Source organism: Mycteria americana, chromosome 22, assembly GCF_035582795.1.
Source record: "Mycteria americana isolate JAX WOST 10 ecotype Jacksonville Zoo and Gardens chromosome 22, USCA_MyAme_1.0, whole genome shotgun sequence".
Taxonomy (NCBI): Eukaryota; Metazoa; Chordata; class Aves; order Ciconiiformes; family Ciconiidae; genus Mycteria; species Mycteria americana.
Genome location: NC_134386.1, coordinates 121,583 through 143,941, shown reverse-complemented (window position 1 = coordinate 143,941; position 22,359 = coordinate 121,583). Strand labels below are relative to the sequence as shown.

Genomic DNA, 22,359 nt, shown 5'->3' with positions numbered 1-22,359 from the left:
GTTTGGAAATGTTAAAGAAGGAACGTAGTAGAAGTTTTTTCTTAGTAGATACAGTAATCAGTTCTTTGAAAAGAATACAGTATCTCTGTTCAAAAAAAGAGTTGATATTTATCTATTTTGAGGTCTTTTGCAAGTGGAATAACCACAGATACCTTTATAAACATATCGTCCAGATATGCAGCTTTATATCCACTGTATCTGCAGTCCACGTTAAACCCCAATAACAATGCATCAGAGTAAGGCGAAAGGAAGTTAGTATGCCATGGCTGCAAATAATGGTTACCTTTCAAATATTTAAACCAAAGTTTCAGTATTCTCAATAGTCATAATGTGATATGCTAGTGTAAAATCCTGTTTAAAATGTGTCATTTGTACATTAGATAAAAAGACAAAAGAAATGGAACCAGACACTAAGCTTTTCTAAAACTTCGTAATTTGATATACTACAAGTTTTGGCTGAAAAGGGGAATAATTTCGAGTTGCAGTGTTCTTAAGACTTCTGGTGGTGCCATGGCAGTTTATGATTCTGTATTGGAAAGCTTCTTTTACATATTATTTACAGTAGAAGCATGGGCAGTTGGCTGTGTCAGATTTAGTGGCTTTAAAGATTGCTGGTAAAGTTTCTTGGTGTCCTCAAACCCTGTCAAACACAGAGGTTATCAAAGACACAATATGTTTACATGTTTTCAAAAGCACAGATACTATTGTTTTGTATGAAATCTCTGATCAGTTGCAAACACTAAAAAAAATTTCGCAAAAAATAACCTATTAATGGGAAGTTTGCAAAAAGAGCTAAATTGGTCACTTAACCATAAATTTCATAAATCCAGATATTGATTTAGAAGACAGTAAGTAATGAGTGTAAATCCACACAATACCTAGATTAACAGATGTTTTTATATGTAATTTAAATATACACATGTACATGTTTATTCGGCGGAAAGTTTTGTCTCCAATGAAAAATGAAATGAGAATTTGTAGACAGTAAACTCTGTTAAATCACTCCAGATAACATTGTTTTCTCCTTCTCTTGACAATCCTGAATTCACAAAGAAAACTGTGGGTTTCCAGAGAGATTCCATAAATCCAAAAGAAAGGCAGCACTAAACAGTAGTTTCCCTTTAGTTAAATAGATTTAAATGTTGAAAACAAAATAGTGACAGCTATTGTGTTGAGGGCTTAACCTCTGCTGTAGTGCTGTGACATTTGATAATGACTGCTTTGAAAAAATATTTGAAATTGAGATCTAGCAATTTAATTTCACAATTTACAGTAAGCTTGGAAGAAATCTCCCTCTGCAAATTGCTGCCATCAACAAGGCACCTATCCTCTTGGACTGTCAGTTTGAAAGCCATCTCTTCTGAAACTGGTACGCAGAATTCTGTGCATATAGTTTTGGTCTCAAATTCTTATTTTGTAATCTTACTGCTTAGCCATACAGGTGTTCAATTCATATTGCAAGAAAAATCAGTGACTATCTAAGTATTTATTTCTCTTAAAGTAAGGCACAAGGAAAATGTGCCTTGTCAAGTCCAAATGCAGGATGAATAGATGGAGAAAGGTTGGATGAGAATACAGTTGCATTATCACTTGCTGAACCCCTTCTTGCTGACTGACAACCTGTATTTTCTGAGTGTTTGAGAGCCTAGACAACATTACTCCTGTTTCATACTCAGTGTTCGTTAGCTTTTATTCTGAAGACACATCTGTGGTAGTAAGACAATTCCAGAGAGAGTTAAGTTCATTCAGACAAAAATCAAAATCATGCCCTCCTTTGGCTTTTTCCCCCTGCGTTCTTTAATTGCCTCTGTAACCTAAAGCATCATACACCTTTTAAAGACTCAGGGCTACAGGTTTTGCAAGCAGGATCAGCTCATGGTGCAGCCGACCCGGAGCAGTGTTGCACCCACTTTCTGATCAATGACTTTCTCCAGGCTCCTCTCCCGTTGCTGCAAGGACTAGTCAGGGCTGGGGGAGGCAGCAGAGTCCCCATCTTCTGTGTCATGTTCATGTGGGGACACTGGCTGCCCGCCTTTAACACGTTTCCACTTCATCCTTCTGTTTTGAAACCATACTTTGACCTGGGTGATAAAAAGGAAATAATTACTTAATGCCTCGATCTGAGCTGTATAAGCAGACCTATGCATGTGTGTGTATCAATAGACAGATGTTTTGTGGAATTCTAGAAGAAAAGGTGAAAGGAACCTCATGAGTTTAAGTAATCCATCTCTCTAACAGAGGCAGGAACAATTCTTTCTAAACTGTTTCAGGCAGATGTTTCTCTGAGACCCGCAAAGCTAGTACAAGTGCTTTGCCTAGAATCTGTCTTTATGTCAACTAAGCATGTCAATCCAATGGGCACAGTGCATCTAATGTCTTTTAACATCTAGTCCATCCAATCTAATGCTTCAGGAATTGTAATTTGCTTCACTTAATTGAGCAATTCCTCTGTTGTCCACTAAGCTTTGATAAGGAAACCCTGACTGAGATCACAACGAGAGAACAGAAATATCTGTCCACGAAAGTCTGCATTTTTGTCTTTCCTTATCACCTCAAAATACTGTCTGACCCAGGAAGAATCCATATATCAAACGTATATCATTCTAATAATTTCCTGGTAATCGCAGTCTAAGGTGATATCCATATTCCATCTGTAAGCCTTGACTTACCAATATGTACCAAGGAGCGGTGGTAAACAACAGCTCAGTAGATATCAGTTATTCCCGAATGTGTCTTTAGTTTAGATAAACATAATTACTTTTATTAACTACTTACAGAAATTTGTAACAAATGCGTTTTAAAAGAATGCGGAGGCTTTGTATTAAAATACCTCTGTGCCATTGCAAAAGTATACCCTCGAGTAACATATCTGGTTTTTAGCTTTAGGGAGAAGTTGTGGGGGAGGAAGAAGAAGCTGGGGAGGCAGGGATTCAGGAAGTACTTGTCTCTCGGTGAGATCCAGGTTCACAGCTATCTCATATCTCCTGAGCCTTGTCAAGTAGTTATGGTGGGCAAATTCAGCTTCCAGCTCCCGTAGCTGCTCCTTTGTGAAAGCTGTCCTTTCCTTCCGTGATTTGCTGCTTGTTTCTGCCTTGTTGCTTGAGTTGTGGTTTTCTAAGAGGCAAGCACACATGCTGTGTAATTTGTAGTTACATTCATCTGTGTGAATATGTGTATTGCAGAGGTCTGATAGAAACTACTAACTGAAGTGCTCAGTGGAAGTTTTAAGAAGTTTGTGTTATGCCCCCTCAAGCTCAGCACGACTTATCAGTGTTGTCAGTCTTGGGTTCAAGGGGACAAAGGCAGGACAGCTCAGAGTCAGGAGGGGTGTGTTACCAAAACTGCAGAAGCACAGGCCTGGGTCTGCAAGGTCAGAAATGAGCAGCTATGGGAAGGACGCTCTCATTCCTCGCTATCATTGCATGGAAATAGTTTCCTTCCCCACATCTTTACTTTCATGCCTGATACACATATTATCACTCTCCCCTGATCTACCAAGGAACAGGCAGCAAAGCTAGCACTTTGTGTATGCGATGTGTAATGTGTTACGAGTGCATGGCGACGACCTCTGGTGCAGGGCAGAAGGTAAAGTCACTTAGTAAGCACCCTAAGCTAGCATATGGCCTGGAAATATTGTGTGTATGGGAGGAACATGGCAAAACAACCAACACCAGAGAACCAGTGGTCTTTGAATTGGCACACGATACTCCAGACTTTGAGCTTCTTCTAATCCTTGCTAAATGAAAACTACAAGGAGATCTGGTATCTGTGTGCATGATTGGCCCCAGTATCATCCTTGTCACTGTGCTGCCCTGCAAAACTTTTTTGCTATTTGTGCACTTGGCTGCAATGTGATCAAGAGTCATATTTCAAAGCCAAATTTCAAGCCATAGCCAAAGGGATGCTGCACTACTTATGCTAAAAAGCAAACACAAACTGACTTTGCCTGAGACTGTGGCAATCTTTTTTTCTTTTCTTTTCTTGTTTTTCTTTTCTTTCTTTTTTTTTAATTTTATTTTTTCTCCTGTGTTTTAAAATTGGTGCTTGTGAAGAATCTCCAAGCAATGCAAGGAAAAATGCCCTTGTTTCAGTGAGCAAAGCAAACTGCCAATCTTTCAGGGAGTCAGTTTTACAAGTTCCTTGACTCTTTCTCCCCTTTCACCCCTGTGGTTGGCTAGATTCCCTGAACTGAAGATGCTAGTAGGTTTTTTGTTATGTTGAGGATTAATTACTTAATTTTTTCTGTGTTGCCAGTGTGCAATGAAGTTCCATGTGTCCTAGCATAATATTTCTACATAGAAATGATATACAAAACAGTAGCAATGAGCGCGACACATAGCATCATCTTCTAGATGTCCCTTTGGTTGCCAAAGTAATAAAGCTGGAAAAATCTGTCAGGTGGGGCTGTAGGCTTCATGATTGCTCTGATCTTAGCTCTGTCCATCAGAAATAGAGAAATCAAACATAGCTCCCATTAGTGATGATGTGCATAGGGACCACTGTATCACATGCTGCAGCTGTAGTGCTCTCTATTTCAAGGAAATTAGTCTTGTTTGCATCAACATTGTTCTTGCTACTTATACTTCAAAACTCTCCAAATAAAGTTGGGGAAAGTATGAAAACAAAACCTCAGAAGTTTCTCCCCATGCTTTTGCCCATAGTTGTACAATCCCTCTCATTCTCATCTCTTACTGAACAAACACACCATTACATGTTTCCCAAAGGCTAACAAATGTGAGAGAGTGGTGGGGGAGCGGGATTTGAAGTGCGGATCCCCTGCTGAGAACTTTGCCACCAGCTTCTGGGAGCCTTAGTCTCAAGGGGCCCCCTGAATCTCTGCTCCCCTAGCAAACATGTGGAGGGGTGAAGCAGATCTCCAATGCCAATAACACACTGCAGGAATTAAAGCCACCTCTGTCAAATTAACCTGGGATAAAAATAGCGAATGCAACCTGAATATACATGTGAGCTCACCACTTAGCCCTGTGTGAAGGACATCCTTTCTAAGGGGCAGTTTCACCAGTCTTCATCTCCAAAAAACAATGTGAATAATTGTAAATAGCTAAGTATTTCTGGGAACAGAGCAGGATGCGTAGCTTGGATCCTATCATCCAGGCTGTGTGCCACATGGTGTTGTAAAGAGACATATGGTTATTCATGACTGGAGGTTTTGTCATATTCCAAAAGTGGAAATTGGGCCTAGTTGCTTCAGAGTTTTGACAACAGAATGCGGAAAATGGCAAACGTTGTGTGAAAGGACAAATCGGCTTGGAAAGATTTTCCTACTGTACTGCCAGTCTAAAAAAAACCCAAAAAAGCTACTCAGGAATCACAAGAAGATCTGCGTCTCTACCATGAAGCATGCATACTTCCAGGATCCCAACCAGTTTCATTGTGTGGTTGAACTGAGCAGCTGCCTTTCCCCAGGGCTGCAGCAAAATGTGTAGGAACCCAAATGGTCCATGTTCTTACGCTATAAAGTTTCCAAACCAAAAACTGTGTCAGGGCCTAATACATACATGTGTGTATGAAGAGGCAACCTGTTCCCTGCAAAACAATGGGCCAAATTCAGCATTTGGAGCTGGTCAACAGAAGTCGGCTTTACTTTGTGCTGACAACCAGCATAACTGAATCAGAATCTGGTCTCATGAAGTAGTACTCGCTCTCCCTCACTGGGTTGAACTGGTCTGCTAACAATAGCCAGTGAACAATGCATTGGAGGAAGGCATAAGGACTCTGCACTGTGCAGATACAGGATTTGGCCACCACAAAGGGTACTTGTATTGCTCAGAGGGCAGCTTAGGCACAGAAGTGTGGAGGTCACTAATGCCTGAATGTGGAGGATCCTAGCTGCTTCTTAGCTGTTTGTGGTGATCCACAGCCCAAATCAATGCACCTGGTGTTTTTTATTCTGCAAACTACTGTCGATGTCTGCAATTTTTCCCTCAGTAGAAGAAAGTAAAATAAAAATACAAAGCATCTGCACAATGTTACTTTTTTCTCCATACTAAAGACTTTGAGGGCATATTTATTCTAAGTAGTTAAATCAGGTAGTAAGACACTGATAGATTTTGCTGTTATGGAACATAAAATTCTGAAAGCTATCAGCAACATTGGCCAAGTAAAGTGACTGCATAAATAGTGGATTTATTGTGATTTCCTTCACTTCTACAGCAGTTCCAGAAATGCAGCTGGCCATATCACATACTGATTGTTTATTCTAAGTGGAACATAAGTCTTTTCTCTCCTCTTGAGAATTCTCCTTGACTTCTTTAGAAAAATCTAGGTACCCAGAGCCTTCTCTTCAGAGGGCTATGACACATGATGTTCTGCACCCAGACCGATTTAAACTGATCAGGTACTTGCCTGTACTTTGCTTTTCAGTCCTTCTCAGGTTATCTGCTGCTACCTACTCTCACCTACTGCTTTTTATGCCACCATGACTGTAAATGGGAATCACAAGCTTAGAAAATCCTCTTGGCAATTAGTGGCAAGACTGAGAAAGGTTGGCAAGTGGGAATTCAGATCAACTCTGCACATTTTAACACAAAGTTTTCCAGAATTCTTCAGTCAAGGACATTGTATGTCTAATGTTGTTAAGGGAGTCATTACGCACTGTTATCACATTCTCATTTCTACTGCAACCTCACTAACATTCTGTATTGTTTCATTCACATAAAATAAAGCTGTCTGAATTCTGTTATGTATTATATTACTATTGTAGGAGATCTGCGGACTTCAAGTGTGTAATAACGCAAGTACAATTTAGGACAAGTCAGCCAGAAACTTTATTGAAATTTTATTGGAAAATGTTAATGGCTGTGGCTTGTGGATGGACAGCAGAGGCAGCTGTGAAAGCTAACACTAGGTTAACTTCTATCTTCAGGTCATTTGGTGAAGTCAAGACTGAATATGGCATCTAAATAACTAAAGTCTGTAGAGGAAGGGAAGGGTGTGTTCATGTTTATCCACGAGTATTTGTAGTAGATGCCACTGTTGTTATTGCCATAACAAAGCCATTCTTTAAATTTTTTTAATATATCAGTACTTCAAATAAAGTTTTAAAGATTGACAAGCTTTTTTATTATTTTTACACCATTCTGCTTATTAGTCTGAGAAATATGCTTATTTTAGACTTTTCTCAAAATACTCGGCAAAGAGACATGTTCTAAGATCTTCACTGTGTATCTTGTAACCACTAGGGTCTTCACAAGAACCAAAGGTTTTTGCATGCACTAGTACAAATCATGGTAATGCTGTATCTATATTGCAGTTCAGGTAAAATTGTGGTGGACAAGGCACCAACTAAAAGAAAATAGTTTATTTTGTAGGTTTTGTCTTCAAGTGATTTCGATATATTTTTCTCTCCTAGCCCAATCTCTGAAGAGAAGGCTCTGGGTACCTAGATTTTTCTAAAGAAGTCAAGGAGAATTCTCAAGAGGAGAGAAAAGACTTATGTTCCACTTAGAATAAACAATCAGTATGTGATATGGCCAGCTGCATTTCTGGAACTGCTGTAGAAGTGAAGGAAATAACAATAAAATTGCTCATAGACTTTCCCCTCATTTGTTTTATTTTGTCTGGGGACAGAAGGAAGGAAAAGCTTGCGGGAGGGATATCAAATAATTCTGTCTACTGTCTGGTAAGCAAAGAAGGGAGTGAAATGAAAAGCCATGGAATCCCCTTTGGGATGTTTTCATTATTCTGCATTTGCTAGAGTAACAACTTGTACAGACAGCAACAGTTGCTAGCAGGTAGGAAACACCGTACCTTTCAGTGATGGCACGGCTTACAGCTCCCCTGTAAGGAAAAGTGTATGAGACAGCAGCAAGTATGAAATGAAAATGTCAAGGGTGCTGTTAATAGAGAATAGAAGGAACATTTTCCTTCTACTTAAAACAGGGAGATGTGCTTTGGAATCAGTCTCTTTAAGAATAGGGATATCCCTCTAATCTGAGTATACTGAAATCTGCTGTTTACCTACGACTAACAAGTGTTTTAATAAAAGCATTGTTCACTTTTAATTTTTTTTTTTTAAAACTTCTTTGCACTTGGGTTTTTGGGAAAATTTTGCCCCAAACATGTTTTTTCAATAGAAATGAACCTAAATTCTACAAAGCTGAGTTTCTAAAGAAAAAACAGATAACCGGGGGGAGTAAACTAGGTTCTAGGCATAAAGAGGTTTGGAATATTAGTTATGTGTTCCCTGACAGCCTGTTCAAATTGGAAGAGAACAGAGATTAGGACTAATTGTGTGACAGAGAGAGCACCAATACAAGCTTGTTGTTTAAATTGCAAAATGGAGAAATGAAAGTTGGATTAGAGGTGGCTCTTCTGCAGCCAACCTGTAAAACCTGAAAATAAATAAATAAATGTTTTTGTCACTGTCTTCTCTACCTGTAAAATGGGGATACTGGAAAATATTCCCCACCTCATAGCAGTGCTGTGGGAAAAAGCACACTGTAGCTTGTAAATGAATACTATAGCAAATGAATGCATATAAGCATCTTCCTTAGGAGAAAACAATTCTATGCATATTTCACATACCTGGATTTGAGGCAGCAGCAAATCAGAGGTTATATAACTATGAAATTATTGAATATTGCACCGTAGAAAGAATGTGTTCTGCTACCTAGGATGATACAATGAAAACTGTCTACATTTTCTGCATTGTTGGACATTGTACTGATGGGCAAACTTTTAGTACCTCCTGTTTTGAGGTAAAAACATTTAATATTTAGTGAGGATAGAATAGAATTTATTCTAAAAATAGATCTTAATCCAAAATAAATCCAAATAGAATTTATATCTAAAGGGAGACTTTGCATCTTGTACTTCTTACCATAAACTGAGATGTCAAAATCCTAGTATAACATTTCCAACTAGCCCAGGCAGCTCAAGATGAGGGATCTTTGCTCTTTGACTGCCATTCTTTTATGCTTGGACAAATGGCAGGTATGCAATATATAACTCCACATCCTAGGACCTCCAACTCAGTGTATGCATGCCTTGTGATTCCTGTTTAGTTACAGCAAATGTGCATTGTGCTGGTGAGTAAAATGCCTGGTTCAGTAAACAAGATCTGCAGGAGTGAAGTACAAACACCAGAGGTCATCAAAGAATAAGCCATTTAGTTTGAGTGTTGTTATTGTGTAAGTTTCCCCAGTCAAGAATTACAAAATGTTTTCCTCATCAGCTTTATTTCTTAATTCCTAATCTTACAGGTGCTCTCATTCTATAGCCTGTACTATCCCACAACCCTGATTTCACATCACCTACCTGAGTTTTCCTTTTTCCTTTTGGATGACTTTTTCTCAGTCTCATTTGTAGCATTTACTGGTACCTCATCATCTTCATTCATACCCACTGCTGCACTCACTAGATTTGGGCTGCTGCCTTCTGACTCCCCAGAACCCAAGGCCAGTCCCGGATTTAGTCGTCTTCTGGCCTCAGTTGCTGCAAAATGCCAGTCAGAGTGCTGGAAAGAGGGATGCTGCTCCACAAATGCCCGCTCCTCACGTGGGAAGCTGTGGGGAGCGGTCACCAGGCAGGAGGTTGAGAAATCAGAGTACGTAGCAAAATCTGATTTTTGATGGAAGGAGAATGGTGCTGGTGGGTAGTGGTTCAGCCCTGGAGCTGTGGTGACATCTGCATGGGTGCTCCGCAGGCACCCCCAAAGTGCGGCAGGAGGTTGTGGGCTGCGCATGCAGCTGCTGCTGGTGGGATCCATTTGCTTCCAATCCTGTCCACACTCCAGTGTTCGTGACTGGTTATAGCTCAGGCTTCAAAATCGGAAGAGGAGCAGAGGGGAAATCTTCCAAATTTTACGGAATAGATTTCCTCCCTAAACAACAGCTTGTTTGTGGGTTTTATGCTGTTGCGGATGTGTTACTTTGGGACCTCTTCTAAATGTCTTCATTGTCCCGACTGGAAAGCAGTAACCAGATCTATGCAGTGATTGCCCTGAGTTGCTTCCCAAGGCCTGAAGCTTGCTTCCTTGTGAAGTGCTGGACATGAGTGAAACACTTTTTAAATACTGTGCTGGGGAGAGAGTGACAAGTTTGTGAAGTGAAATGTGAGAGAGGGGAGGGAGGGGTTAACATACATACACTCAGTCCCTCCAACCAAAGCAAAGCAGGCAACTATTAATCATCCGAAACCTTATATGCACATCTAATGGGATTTGCAGATGGAGCCTTTTAAAGAAACAATGTCTGTATTTTTTTTTAAAAGGGAAAGAGCAGCACACAAAAAAGGCTTTAATGTTTCCCTGTAACACTATGAAGTTATTTTTATTGCACTGTTAACAAAATTCCCCAAGTCTTGGATTTGGAAAAAGCCCTAACTTAGAATTCAACAGATGCCAAATTTCAAGACCTAAAGTGGGAAATAAAAGTAAGAAAGGACTTCACTGATTATATAGAATTTAAGGCCCAATCCTAAGTTTAAAAAAAGAATTAAACCTGGCTTCTGCACACATGCAAGGTTTTGAGTGATTTTTGTTTGTTTGTTTTGTTAGCTTTGTAACATGTGTATTTGCTGAGAGTTGGAGTTTGCTGCCAGTGGCAGTTATTCTTTCTGTATTCTACTTTCCAGGGAATTTTCAATATGTCACTCCTTCCTGCCAGGAAATCTCCTGCTTTTATGCCAATGGAAGACATGTTTTTCATCTTTTGTTGAAAGTTTTATAGTTTTTCCTAACAGAAAGCAGATTCTTAGACCCTAGAGCCATCACAGTTGAAAAGACATTAACAGGGAATCTGTTCTCAATCCCTTTTTCACAGAAGTGTGGCAGCTGGGAATGCCCCAAACCCTGCTATGCTAGGGTTACTGCAACTTCTCTCAAGGTTGTTCTCTCTGTTTTTGATGACAACTTATGTGTGCATGTGTTCCATGTTTCCACAATCTGCTTGCAAAGATTTCCAATACTTATTCCCCTAGGCCTTGCTATATGTTGTGTGCGCCTCTTTTCCTCCTCCCACTGTTTGTGCTGGGTTTTGCGTTCTCTCATAGACACAGAGATTTAGCAGATGGACACCGAGCCTTCATTTTTCACAGTGATAATTTTATTTGGCTTCTGTGTAATTCAGAATTGTAACATTTCAAGGAATCAGGGAAAAAAAAAAAAGAAAAAAGGTGTGCTTATCCCGATATATCTATTGGTTCTTAGAGCTTGGCCTTTTCCGAGAAAGCAAGTGTGTTTAGTCCAGATCTTTCTGAACAAGAGCATCAAATTCTGTTCTATCACGTGAATCTTGACTTTCTTGCAAAATACTAAATATATGATAACTAATTCATTCTCTAGGAAGAACTCTCCTAAATATTTAAATCTGTTGCTGTGTTGTATTAGGGAATAAACACTAAAACATATTTCCTACTCACTGGCAGGAGAGGAAAACACCCAGACTGCTTTTTTTCTGAAAGGCCAGGTTATAATGAATTTATGAATGCTGCAAATGTTCTGAGCACTGGCAGAATCTAAGTCAGAGCCCAGAACTTTTTGCCAAAGCAAAGTATTTAATTTCCATTCTGTGTGTGTTGTCATATGTATAACACCCGCTCACTTCAGTCACACGGGTTATTAGGGGTTTGTATGAATTCAAGCCTAGGGCTGTTGTTTTTCAGTCCTACTTTCAGCCTACAAAATGGTCTAGCTAATTATGCAAATATTTGTGTCCTTGCACACATACTTGGGGGGGATAGAAGGGAAGGGAGGATTGCCCGTTAGCCTAGTATTCACTTCAGTCAGGGGCAGCTTGAGGCTCCCATTCAGGAACCCCCATGAGGTCTGAGCAGAGGTCTGGCTGTAGGGCATGACTCAATTCCTGCACATCACTTTGCACTCCGAGTTAAACTGCTTGGACCCTGTTTTCCCAAGGGAGCTCTCACTGTTATTCCTCTAACTTCAGATGGGGGAAGAGGAGATGCCGTACCCTTCCCAAACGTGAGAACCCGCAGGTCTTGCCTTGCTCCAGCACCTTCTGCAGCTGGTGCTGCCATTCAGCTGCTCAGCAGGGGCCTGGTTGACCTCTACATCTTCCTGACACTTCATTCCTGAAAGAAGAAAGAACAACAATCCTCCCCTCTTGCTAAATCCCATTTGTTGGTTGAGGCAGCCACCTTTAACCTTCGTAAAGTCAACATGTCTTCAGTCAAGCACTGTTGGGTAGAAAAAAATGCCATGGATGGAGATCAGTTTTTGTAACGAATGCTCCCATAACAAGCTGAAGGCTGGGAAGTGGGGATTTATCTTTGAGCTTTCTATCAGCCCATTCTGTGACTCCCCCAGGAAAGCATTTCTCGGCCATCTCTCAGGCTGAGAAGCCTCTGAGCTCTGGCTCACCCTGAGACTTTGCACACTAATTTGCATAACTTCATGAAGGTGAAATGACACAAGTTGTGCCATGTCTTCACCTCCTTTTTCTGGCAAGGCAATTTTCTTTCTCAATAAAGAAAGACCTGAACCTTCTCATGCCACTTTAATGTAGCCCTCTTCTAAATCACCTTCACGCTTGTGCCATTTCTTGGAACATGGGAGCTCTCTGGGGCAGGAGCCCCGGTCCCACTCTGCTTTTGCTGCACCTGACACAGTGCAATTGTGTCTGGTGCTTTTGCACTTGGAATCCAAAGTGATTTCTTAGATTACAGATCCTACTCTGATCACAAGGCAAAGGAAGATTTAGCTTCGCAACAGAGAGACACTGGCTAGACGCTTATCTTGTCAGAAGTTGAAGAAAAATTTACATGCTTGTCATGGAGAAAACTCTAGGCACCAAGGCCTACTCTTGAAATTTTATGAGCTACTAAGTTGCAAGTTAATAACACCTTTCATTAAAAAATAGTGCTCTCCAAACTTTTTTTTAATAAATCCTAAACAATGCCATGCTATGACCTGCCATGAGTGCAACTGAAGTAACTGGGAAAGTTTTCCTCCCTGCGGGTACTGGACCAAGACCAGGGAATTCCTCATAGGTGGAAGAACCCTTGTTATTAACTCCATTGCGCATTTTAGCACTGATGAAAGAAAGCTGGAGAGCAACAAGTAGCCAATACTAAATTGAGGAAGCTGCTGCTTAGTTGCAGAAGTTAAAGATGGAAAAAGTTTATTAGGTTACTTCGTCTCCCTACAGGTAGTTATTTTATTGTTCTCTACTAGACATTTCCATGGAATCATAGAATGGTTTGGGTTGGAAGGGACTTTAAAGAGCATCTAGTTCCAACCCCCCTGCCATGGGCAGGGACACCTTCCACAAGATCAGGTTGTTCAAAGCCCCATCCAGCCTGGCCTTGAACACTTCCAGGGAGGGGGCATCCGCAACTTCTCCGGGCAACCTGTTCCAGTGTCATTTTCTAGGATATTGTCCAGACCTGAGTAACTGTCACAGTTTCAGTCTTCCACTTCCCCTTTGGGGAAGACAATTCTTCACTTTTTCCTAGTGTCTAGACTCAGTTCTCAGTTTTACTGACTCCATCTCATTATTCTGAGTAACAACCTATTGGCACTGCACAGGTGGAGAGCAATTATTCAAGAGAGTTTTAAAATGTTGTGGTATCTATGATAAGCCATCTTAAACACAAGCCAGATGTATTTCAGACTTTTAATCTTTCCTCTAAGTCAATCGCTATAGCCTCTGCATCATGTTTCTGGTGCTTTGAATTCTCTCCAAGTTGCAGTGCTAGGAATGAACATTCATTAGCACCAAGCTGAGATTGTTGGTACAGTTTCTCTCAGTGAAGAAGGGAGAATAATTTCTGAAGGAAACTGCAGCACTGCAGGATCACGAAGCTCAGTTGCCAAAGGATTATGTGTGAGATGTTGTGCTCCCCTATGCCTAGAACCTCCCTTGCAAATGCTCCCAAATGTTGTATATCTGCTGAATAGCATCATTTTCCTAAAGAATGAATGTGATCTGTTAGGCTAAAAGCCATTGCAGCAAGACATTCAGAAATAGAGATGAAAAAAATTATACTGCTGCCTGAAGCTGCTGTATCAGCAAAGACCCAGTGATAAGTGCACTGACACTGATACAAGATTACACTTGTTGGCACAGCAGATGCTCCTGGAGACAGTTCAATATTCCATTAGGAAGTCATCTTCTGCCACACAAAAGTCATTGCAATGTGAGGAAAAATTGTTGTTGACTATTTAGTGAGCTACTCCTCCTGAGATGTTCTCATATATAGGATTGGTCATTTGGCAATCTCATATTTGTTCTGCTTTTGTGAGACTGTGAAACTAATGTTTTGGCATTGACACATGAACAGGGAAGAGGGAGGACGGGGAGTCTAAATAAAAGATTGGAGCTGGCCCTGGGTTTGCCTCATCTGCTGGGCATTTTTGACATGTTAGCCTATTGCAAGAATGGATCATAACACCCAGCATCTCTGAAGTTCATTTTCAGGGGCATTTTGCAGACATGCTTCATGAATATTTACAGTTCTTACTCCTACCTGGCAGAAACAAGTTAAATAGTTTTCCAGAGGCTGAAGAAGTAAAGCCATAGTCAGAGACTGTAGTTCCCTTTTACAGCTGAGTAAAAGCCAAGCCAGTATGACCTGAGGCAGAAACTTTGTGCTGACTAGGAGATATCTGGTTAAGTTTACACCTGCTGAAGTCAGTAGGACATTGCCATTGACTTACATGGGCAAGGATTTAGCACCATTGCTTGTCTGCCTGGAGAACTGAAAGTCCTGAAACTAGCACCAAACTGAATTGAACAGAACTGGAAATACTGAAACTGAATCTTAGGCCTCTTTTAACTGCATGTGCACTTATGAAGACAATTCAGCCTCCAGCATTCATTGTCTTTTCCACTGTAGTCAGTGTGAGTTCTCTAGAAAGTGAAGTCCCATGCTAGCAGAAAATCTTTTTTGCAAGAATAAATGGCTTTAGCATTCACTACTGAAAGGTCTCAGCTGTAGTGAGTTTCATCAGATACATCCCACGGTAGGAAGTAGAGCTGCAGTAGTGATTTTCAGCACTCAAGGGCCTGCAGTGATGGAGTGAGTCTCCCTAAGGGGCTGCTCACACACTAAGGCTGTTCCAGTTTTGCAGATTATTTTATATATGGGGAGCTCAAAGAACTTGACAGGATGGTATGACTTAAAGCTCATTTTCATTTCTGAGGGAAACAACTGGCCAATGAAGCTTGGAGATGGGTTAACTGAAGCATAGAGACATCAAGCAGTTCACTGAGGGAAGCTTTACTTCTTAATAACGAGATCTGGATTACTTATTAAAAAGGAAGTGACCTATAATTATAGTTGAATTCTAGGAGACAGGACTCCCGAGTTCTCTATCTGTTCTTCATTTTGTATCCCTAAGTAGCTAATGTGGTATATAAGGATATATCTACACTGCAGTTCATATGAAGCTCTGGGTTACACTATGGGCAGTAGTAGAGGTTAATGTCTGACACAGATATATCTATGTGAATAATAATCACAGCAGCTGGTTTTGCAGATCACTGCATGTGCTAAAGATTGCTATCACATTTGTTGTGACTGTTGGTTTGTAGGTATTGAGAATAGGGATGTCTATACCATCACGCTATAGTGCATAAACATAGTGTGCCGGAGAAATTATAGTTTTTATAGGAAAAATGTGTGGTAGATAAGGTAGTAAACATACAGAGAGTGAAGCACGAAGCAGGAGAGAGAAGAAGGGAGAATTAGGCACCTGAGAGCTTTGCTGAATCTGAACCACTGCAGGAGACCCAGCAGAGGGTAGCGGATTGGAGAGGGGGGTGTCAAGGACAGAAACAGCAACTGCCTGTGAAGGAAAGGAGAAGGGGCTAAAGCAGCAATGAGAGTTAAAAAGGAAATGCCAAGCCCAAAGATGGGCTCTTTGGGTCTATCAGTCATTTTAATAGTTTTCTCAGCCATTCTGAAGGAATAAAAGAACAGAAAAAGCGTAAATCTTAGACTAATAGGGGCAGTGTACCTAGAAGGGAAAAATTATCTCCTACCAATGAAAGTTAAAGAGCTATGTGGTTAAAGAGCTATATTAAAAGACATTAGATATTGGACAAAACGTCAGGAAATGTTAACTTGCATTTTGCTGTAATGCCATATGACAAATTAGACCAGTTTGAAAGGCCTGTATTTGCAGGAAATCAGTATTAGGTTTTTGATAATTTGGGGGAGGAGATGTAGAGAGTGAGAAAGTCTGCATTCTTTCTCAAAAAAAAAAAAAAAAAAAAGCAGCTCTTTTGTAACAGTGATATTATGGTTGTATGATATATTTACTTCTCTTCTCCCCAGACTTCTAGGAACAGGTTTTCAGTCAGTTTGTAGGGAGCGTTCAAGCAGAAATTATATGTAATGTCAGAGAAATAATGTTGGCGAGAAGATGCCAAACAACCAGCTTCTCAGTCTGAAGTCGTAAAATGAATATCTTAGGTTGTGTGAGTAACTAATGCTTTTAGCCCTGAAGAGTTTTATCAAAAGCACAGTACACTTAAAGAAAAAATTGCAATACTGTTATCTGCTTTTGACCATGTTTTCATCATAAAATCATTTTTATGCTTCAGCCACGAAATTCGTAAGTAGATTAAACCAGGCTTCTGTTGCATTTCTTGAGTTTTGAGGCAATGTATTTGTCACATACTGCAACACTCTTGATTTCTTTTGCACACAAAGGTGATTTGAAGGGAATATCCATGGAGTTAATGCTTTCTTAGCCCAGCACATGATCTGAGAACAAGCCATTCAAGATGAATGATGGGTTTAAACTATAAAATCATATGAAGATGTGATATGATTCAAAATAAATGTTTTTGTAAGCGAATTGTGAACATACAATTTCTGAGCCTGTTAATCTCCTAGATTAATGTTGTAGCTGCATCTTTGAGACATACTGGCAACCTAATGACCAAGAATATTGAATCAAGGTGATCAGTTGCTTCTGATACATTAACTAAACTTACCACAGAATCAGGTACAACTCTATTCAAGGTATACATTTCATTCTCCTATGGATGGTTCCTTTGCTATGCAAATGTGGTACACTTAAAAGCTGTACCTCAACAGTGATCTTACTGAAATACTTCTGTTCATATTGATTTAATGACTTGAGTTTTTCTTCTCCACATCTTATTTCACCTGTTCCGTTCCAAACACTTGATTAAAAAAAGAAGGGAAAAATGGCTGAGTGTTGTTTCTGCATTAGTTTGGAAGATTCATCTGGGCAGTTTTCCTTCCTATTGCTTTATTCAAAACTGATACTCTAGCAATCGTGAGAAGTGCCCATAATATAGCATTTGGGGATCTTTCACCCAATTAGGTGGTTGAATCCATGCTATGCCATTTAATTTCTTCGAAACCCAGGTGTTGTGCGCCAGGTTAGGGTTGTTGCCATGTAATCTAGCTGCTTTGACTGGAGGATTGGCAGAGTCTCAATAAAACTAGCTGAACATAAATTGAGCAGAATGCATACTTTCCTATTTGTTCATATCCACAGCAGCTAAAGCATGGACTGGAGAATTACATTTGCTACTTATTTACTCCTTGTTGTGGTGAGTCATTTGCAAACTGAATCTGACATTCTCCTGACAATATGCTTGTAATGTTCACAGTTCCAAATAGACTGAAGTGATTTTCTGATTGATTTGGCCTTTCCTTTTCTACAAAAGCATTTGTACATTCTTACATTTGTCAACCTCTCTACTTAATTTTCTACAAATTAAAGAAGTACATGCAATAACATGCTCACTCTGAACACAACAGTATTTTAAAAGACTTTGCTTTTTTCCTCCATTTATATCTCTTCATCCCCTGCTGCTCTGTTTCAGTTCATCTATCCAGTTTTTTTGCAGTCTTCAACTTCTATCCTTCTTCTTCTGCTTGAATTTTTCACTTTCCTTAACTTTCTCAGGTTTTCCCCTAAACCTTTAAAGGCACCTCTATGACCTTAGCAGTATGATTCCCTATGAGATCGGAGGGTGCTAGTATAGCCTTCATTAATTGGCAGGAGCTGTATAGTCAAACCACTGAACAAAACTATTAAGACTTTTTTCCTTCCACAGTCTTGTCTGATAGTTTTACTGAGATTCAGTGTGTGACTTGCTCTGCAGATGGGGAGCTGGCATCACTACCACAAGAATTTCTAATTTAATGATAATGTTTCTCTTAACACTAAGTCAATATTTCCGGTATTAATTAAATTTGATGGCTTCATAGTAGTGAAAAAAACCTGCTTCAGGTACAGGAAACATCAAGATGTGTTCAGAGACACTTACATGATAATTTATCTTAGGACAGAGCGCAGTAGAAGCAAAAAGCAGAAGAAAGAGGTGGCCAGCTTTACGTTTGCAGAAATATTAAAAGGAAAAACCACTAGCTGGAAACTGCTTAATCACGTTACACAATGCATAACCTGTCAGTTTTAACATTGTTTGCTTGAAAGATCACTTTTTTGTTTTGGTTTTTAGCTGTTTTTATGACTATGTTTACTACAACAAGAGGTTTGGGGTTTAGAAATGAAAGTGTGATAGGAGTTACAGGCAAATGATGGCAAACTTGGTTAACTGGATTCAGTGCGTTCACTTGCAGGAAAAACTCAGTTGCATTTGCAATAATTATATTGAATAAATGAGCTCTATCTCTGTCTTACCATTTCTGAGTTTGTTTTTCCCTGGTACTTCTCTTGTACCAGGGTAAAAACAATGTCCCAGCTCTTCTCGCCGAAGTAGTTGCTACCTCATCCAACTGTGTAAGTAGATAAGAAAGCTGATGATCAAAAAACTGAAGTCTGCAGAAGACGAGTAAGCAACTAGCAATATTATTTGAGCTCTGGAGAAAGAACCTCTGGCAGAGAGACATTGACAATGTCTTGTTCTTAAAAAAATTGGCATGAAACCCTCAAAAAAATTGGTGGTGCTGCTGTCATTGAAACTGGGAAATTTGACACAGTAATTTCTAAGATGGGTAGATGTGTACACGTTTTTCTTGTACCTTGGATCTGTTCCCACCTAATTGGGATTTTCTCATGCAATTTGTTTAAAACATTGTCTTTCAGTTTCTCTCTACTATTAAGAAGTGAATGTGAATGAAAATAGGTAAATATATATCCATGTCTTGAGACTCAGCAATTACAGAGGCAAAGTATGTTCAGTTGTTTCAGCAGCTGTGTGCTAAGCTGTGCTAAGGGAGCAAAGATCTCTGCTTGCAAGTCTAGACACCAACTTCTGTATTCCTTGCTTGTCTCTTTCAGGTTTTTTTTCTGGATTTGAGGCCCAGTGCCATGTAAAGATGAGGAATATCCTTTCCTTGAAAGGTCATAAAAGCAAGCAGTGTCTCAGCTACAACATTAATCCTTAAGACAGGAAAGACCATTTGCCAAAAACTTTGATAAATCATCTTTTTTAGCATAATGAGTCCTGTCTTTACATTGTGCATGCTGTTGTGGCTATTTCGTGAAGAGCTGAATGTCCTGAACAAGGTCCAAGGCACCAGAAGCTTTCTATTAAATCAAGAATATTTTTTAGAATCAGCAAAGGAACAGTTAAAGAGTTTGACGGGCAAATATTTTGAAAAATGCAAAATTAGCTCAGCTTTTGGCAGATTGCAAAACTCATCTGTTGTTTTCATCAGACCACATGAAAGAAACAGGAACCATGGAATCCCTAAGGAACACATAGGAACAGAACATTCAACCTTTCAAACCATTTTTTGTGGGTACAGATTAACAAATCTACACTTATACTTTAGTGCACGGTTCATGCATTTTGAGGTGGGACAGAGTGCAACACTTTCATTTGGAGTTTTTGTTGTAATAAGGATCCCCGATGTTTCTGGAGATCCTAATAAATAAATTTATAGGGTTGTTTGCCAAGTGATAAGCTTTTAAATTTCTTCAGTTCTAAGACTTCTGCATTACTTTTCTTGAGACCATCCTTTGCTGCTGCTTTTGTCATTGTGCTGTGTGATCTCTTTCACTGAGCTAGTTGAACTAAATGCAATTAAATGAAAATTCTGGAAAATATTTTTGGAAGAGCCAGAATTCATTCCTATGCTGAGTGACTGTTATGGACATTGACACTATTTATTTTTTTAATTTTTCCTAAATTAAAAAAAGTATTCTTTAAATTCTCATTATTTGGAATATAGTCACAGGACATTTATAGTTTTGAAAAGATCAGCAGAAATTCTGCTATTCAAGATGGCCTATGGAATCCTATATAGTAATTAAAGTTCAGGCAGTTACCATTTGTCATTTCGTTAGGGAGTTCTGCTGAAACGATGGAACACACGACAGCGATTGTATTGTATTGCCTTACACCTTAGAGCTAGAGCAATGAGGACCTATTTTTGTTCCGTTTAAACTCACTTCTCCCCGTCATTTCTGCTGCGAAGGAATTACTTGTTAGTGGTGGAGTATCTCTCTCTACTGGTAGCCTTTGTAAATGCAATGTAACCGCGGCTTACATTTAATTGCGCACCAATTCCACTGTTCTCGAAACATTGTAAGTTAGGTAGCCCGTGAAAAGCAAATTTACACTCGGTGCTTCAGCAGGCGTACTGAAACGAAAGCCCCTGATGGATGCAGATGGTCTCTGCTTGGGAGAGCAGAGGGTATGTGCTGGCCTTCCTCCTGGTATTTTTTCTGTAGCCAAAGCCTTGAACCATACTTTCCTTGTTCCATTGCCTGATAACCTATCTGCCCAGAAGTTCTTTCCAAATGAGTGACTGCGAAAGGAAATTCAGAGGAAGTTTTTCAAGTATATATAACAAAAAGGCTGGTTTGTTTTTCATATTTTTAAAGTATCAGGTAGAAAATTAGGAGATACTGTGGGACACTTCTACAGCCTGTCATCTTACATGGGAAGTATGTCTTACAAGTATGTTTTGAAAGAGACTAAGACTGAGAAAAGTGCATTTTTTATAATATCTTGATAATTCATTTTGAATTACCTGTTTTCCAGTAATATTTGCAAGTCACCATCCCATCAATGTAAGTGGAAGCAAAATGCAATGCTTATCCGTACACCTGGAGACTGGGTGTAGCCTAAAGCCTCCCACATCCACTGCTCAATAACTACTTTGAAGTGTGTAAAACCACAAAGTCCTCATATCAACTGCCAGATTTTTTGTTTCTATAGAAAAAATGTGGTTCATGACTTGGCACTTAAGATCTTTATTTTCATCTTGATTTGGCCACTGATCTGCTGTGTTACTTTACATACATCATCTTTATAGTGCTTCTATTTTCTGTATCCTCATTTCTCCTTTTTTGATATATTTATACACACAATATAAATGGATGCCTTATTATGTATTTGACTACTGTGACACTGGACCTTATTAAATGGCAAAAGTAAGAACAAAGGATGCCAATGTAAAGTCAGGAAACATAGTCAGTGCAAAGGAAGACTTAATAACCAGTAGGACATGTGATCAATCCCATGTTACAATCCATTTCTGTGACCGGCAATTCCTGTGCTCTGGAAAGCCTGATTTTAGCTATCCTCTAGGTCAGAGCATGCACGTGCCTTTAGCAAGTGGTGGATGCTTGCTTAATAGCCTGAGAAAACTGAGCCATTCTGATCTTTGATTAATTTTATTTCTTTTGACAAATTATTACTTTATCATGAGAATTACAGTTACAAAATTATAAAATACAGTTACAGAATTTCTTTTATAAACTGGGAGCTTACCAGCTGGAAACAATAAATGGGATGGAGCAGGGGGAGAGGACCTGGGTATATAAGCTAATTCTAAGCTGATTGTGAGCTGTCCAGAGTACAGTTACGAAAACTCATATACACTTCAGAATTGCGCAGTGTTAATCAGGCTGTACCTATAAATACTTTAAAAAGCCTAAATACTTAAGTAACAGTGACTTGAGGAAAAGTTGAGGGTTTAGGCCTTGTTTTCTGTATTAAACTACACAGAGCTGTCCTAAACACTTTTTTTTTAAACAAATGAAATAGTTAAAAGACAAGAATGCTTTAAACCTGGCATCAGAAAGCTATTCATGCTGTGCAGGATATGGATCATTGTATACAGAAAGGGTAACTGAGTACAGAATGCATATATTATATGATGCACCATTATATATGTATATATGTTGTCAATTTTCCATGAAACCTTTTTCCTCCCTGCTTGTTTGCATAAGCACGCTGCTGACAAGCACAGTTTGCCTTGGAAAATAATTTACAAAGGTGAATTTAACATGCTGCCTTTGCATAAAATAGCATTTCAGAATTTTTCTAAAGATACTTCAATTTCACACCACGAGGTGGAGTTGTCTACCTGCAATTATTGGTAAAATGACCCTAATGTTTAACTGTAAAGTTGTAGCTAAGGTTTAAATAAAATGCTGCTTTCCCCCTCCCCTCCTTCCACTTAACAATAAAT

At 39.4% G+C, this 22,359-nt stretch overlaps 1 protein-coding gene across 1 annotated transcript; it reads right to left on the bottom strand.

The window, feature by feature from the left end:
- Nucleotides 1-851: 851 nt before the first annotated feature.
- Nucleotides 852-10,047, bottom strand: MEOX1 (mesenchyme homeobox 1). Its single transcript, XM_075523149.1, has 3 exons — nucleotides 9,280-10,047; nucleotides 2,942-3,114; nucleotides 852-2,081 (listed from the first exon to the last, which is right to left on the bottom strand). Exons 1-3 carry the CDS (start codon nucleotides 9,728-9,730, stop codon nucleotides 1,959-1,961), a joined length of 747 nt encoding a protein of 248 aa, XP_075379264.1. The 5' UTR covers nucleotides 9,731-10,047; the 3' UTR covers nucleotides 852-1,958.
- Nucleotides 10,048-22,359: the final 12,312 nt, after the last annotated feature.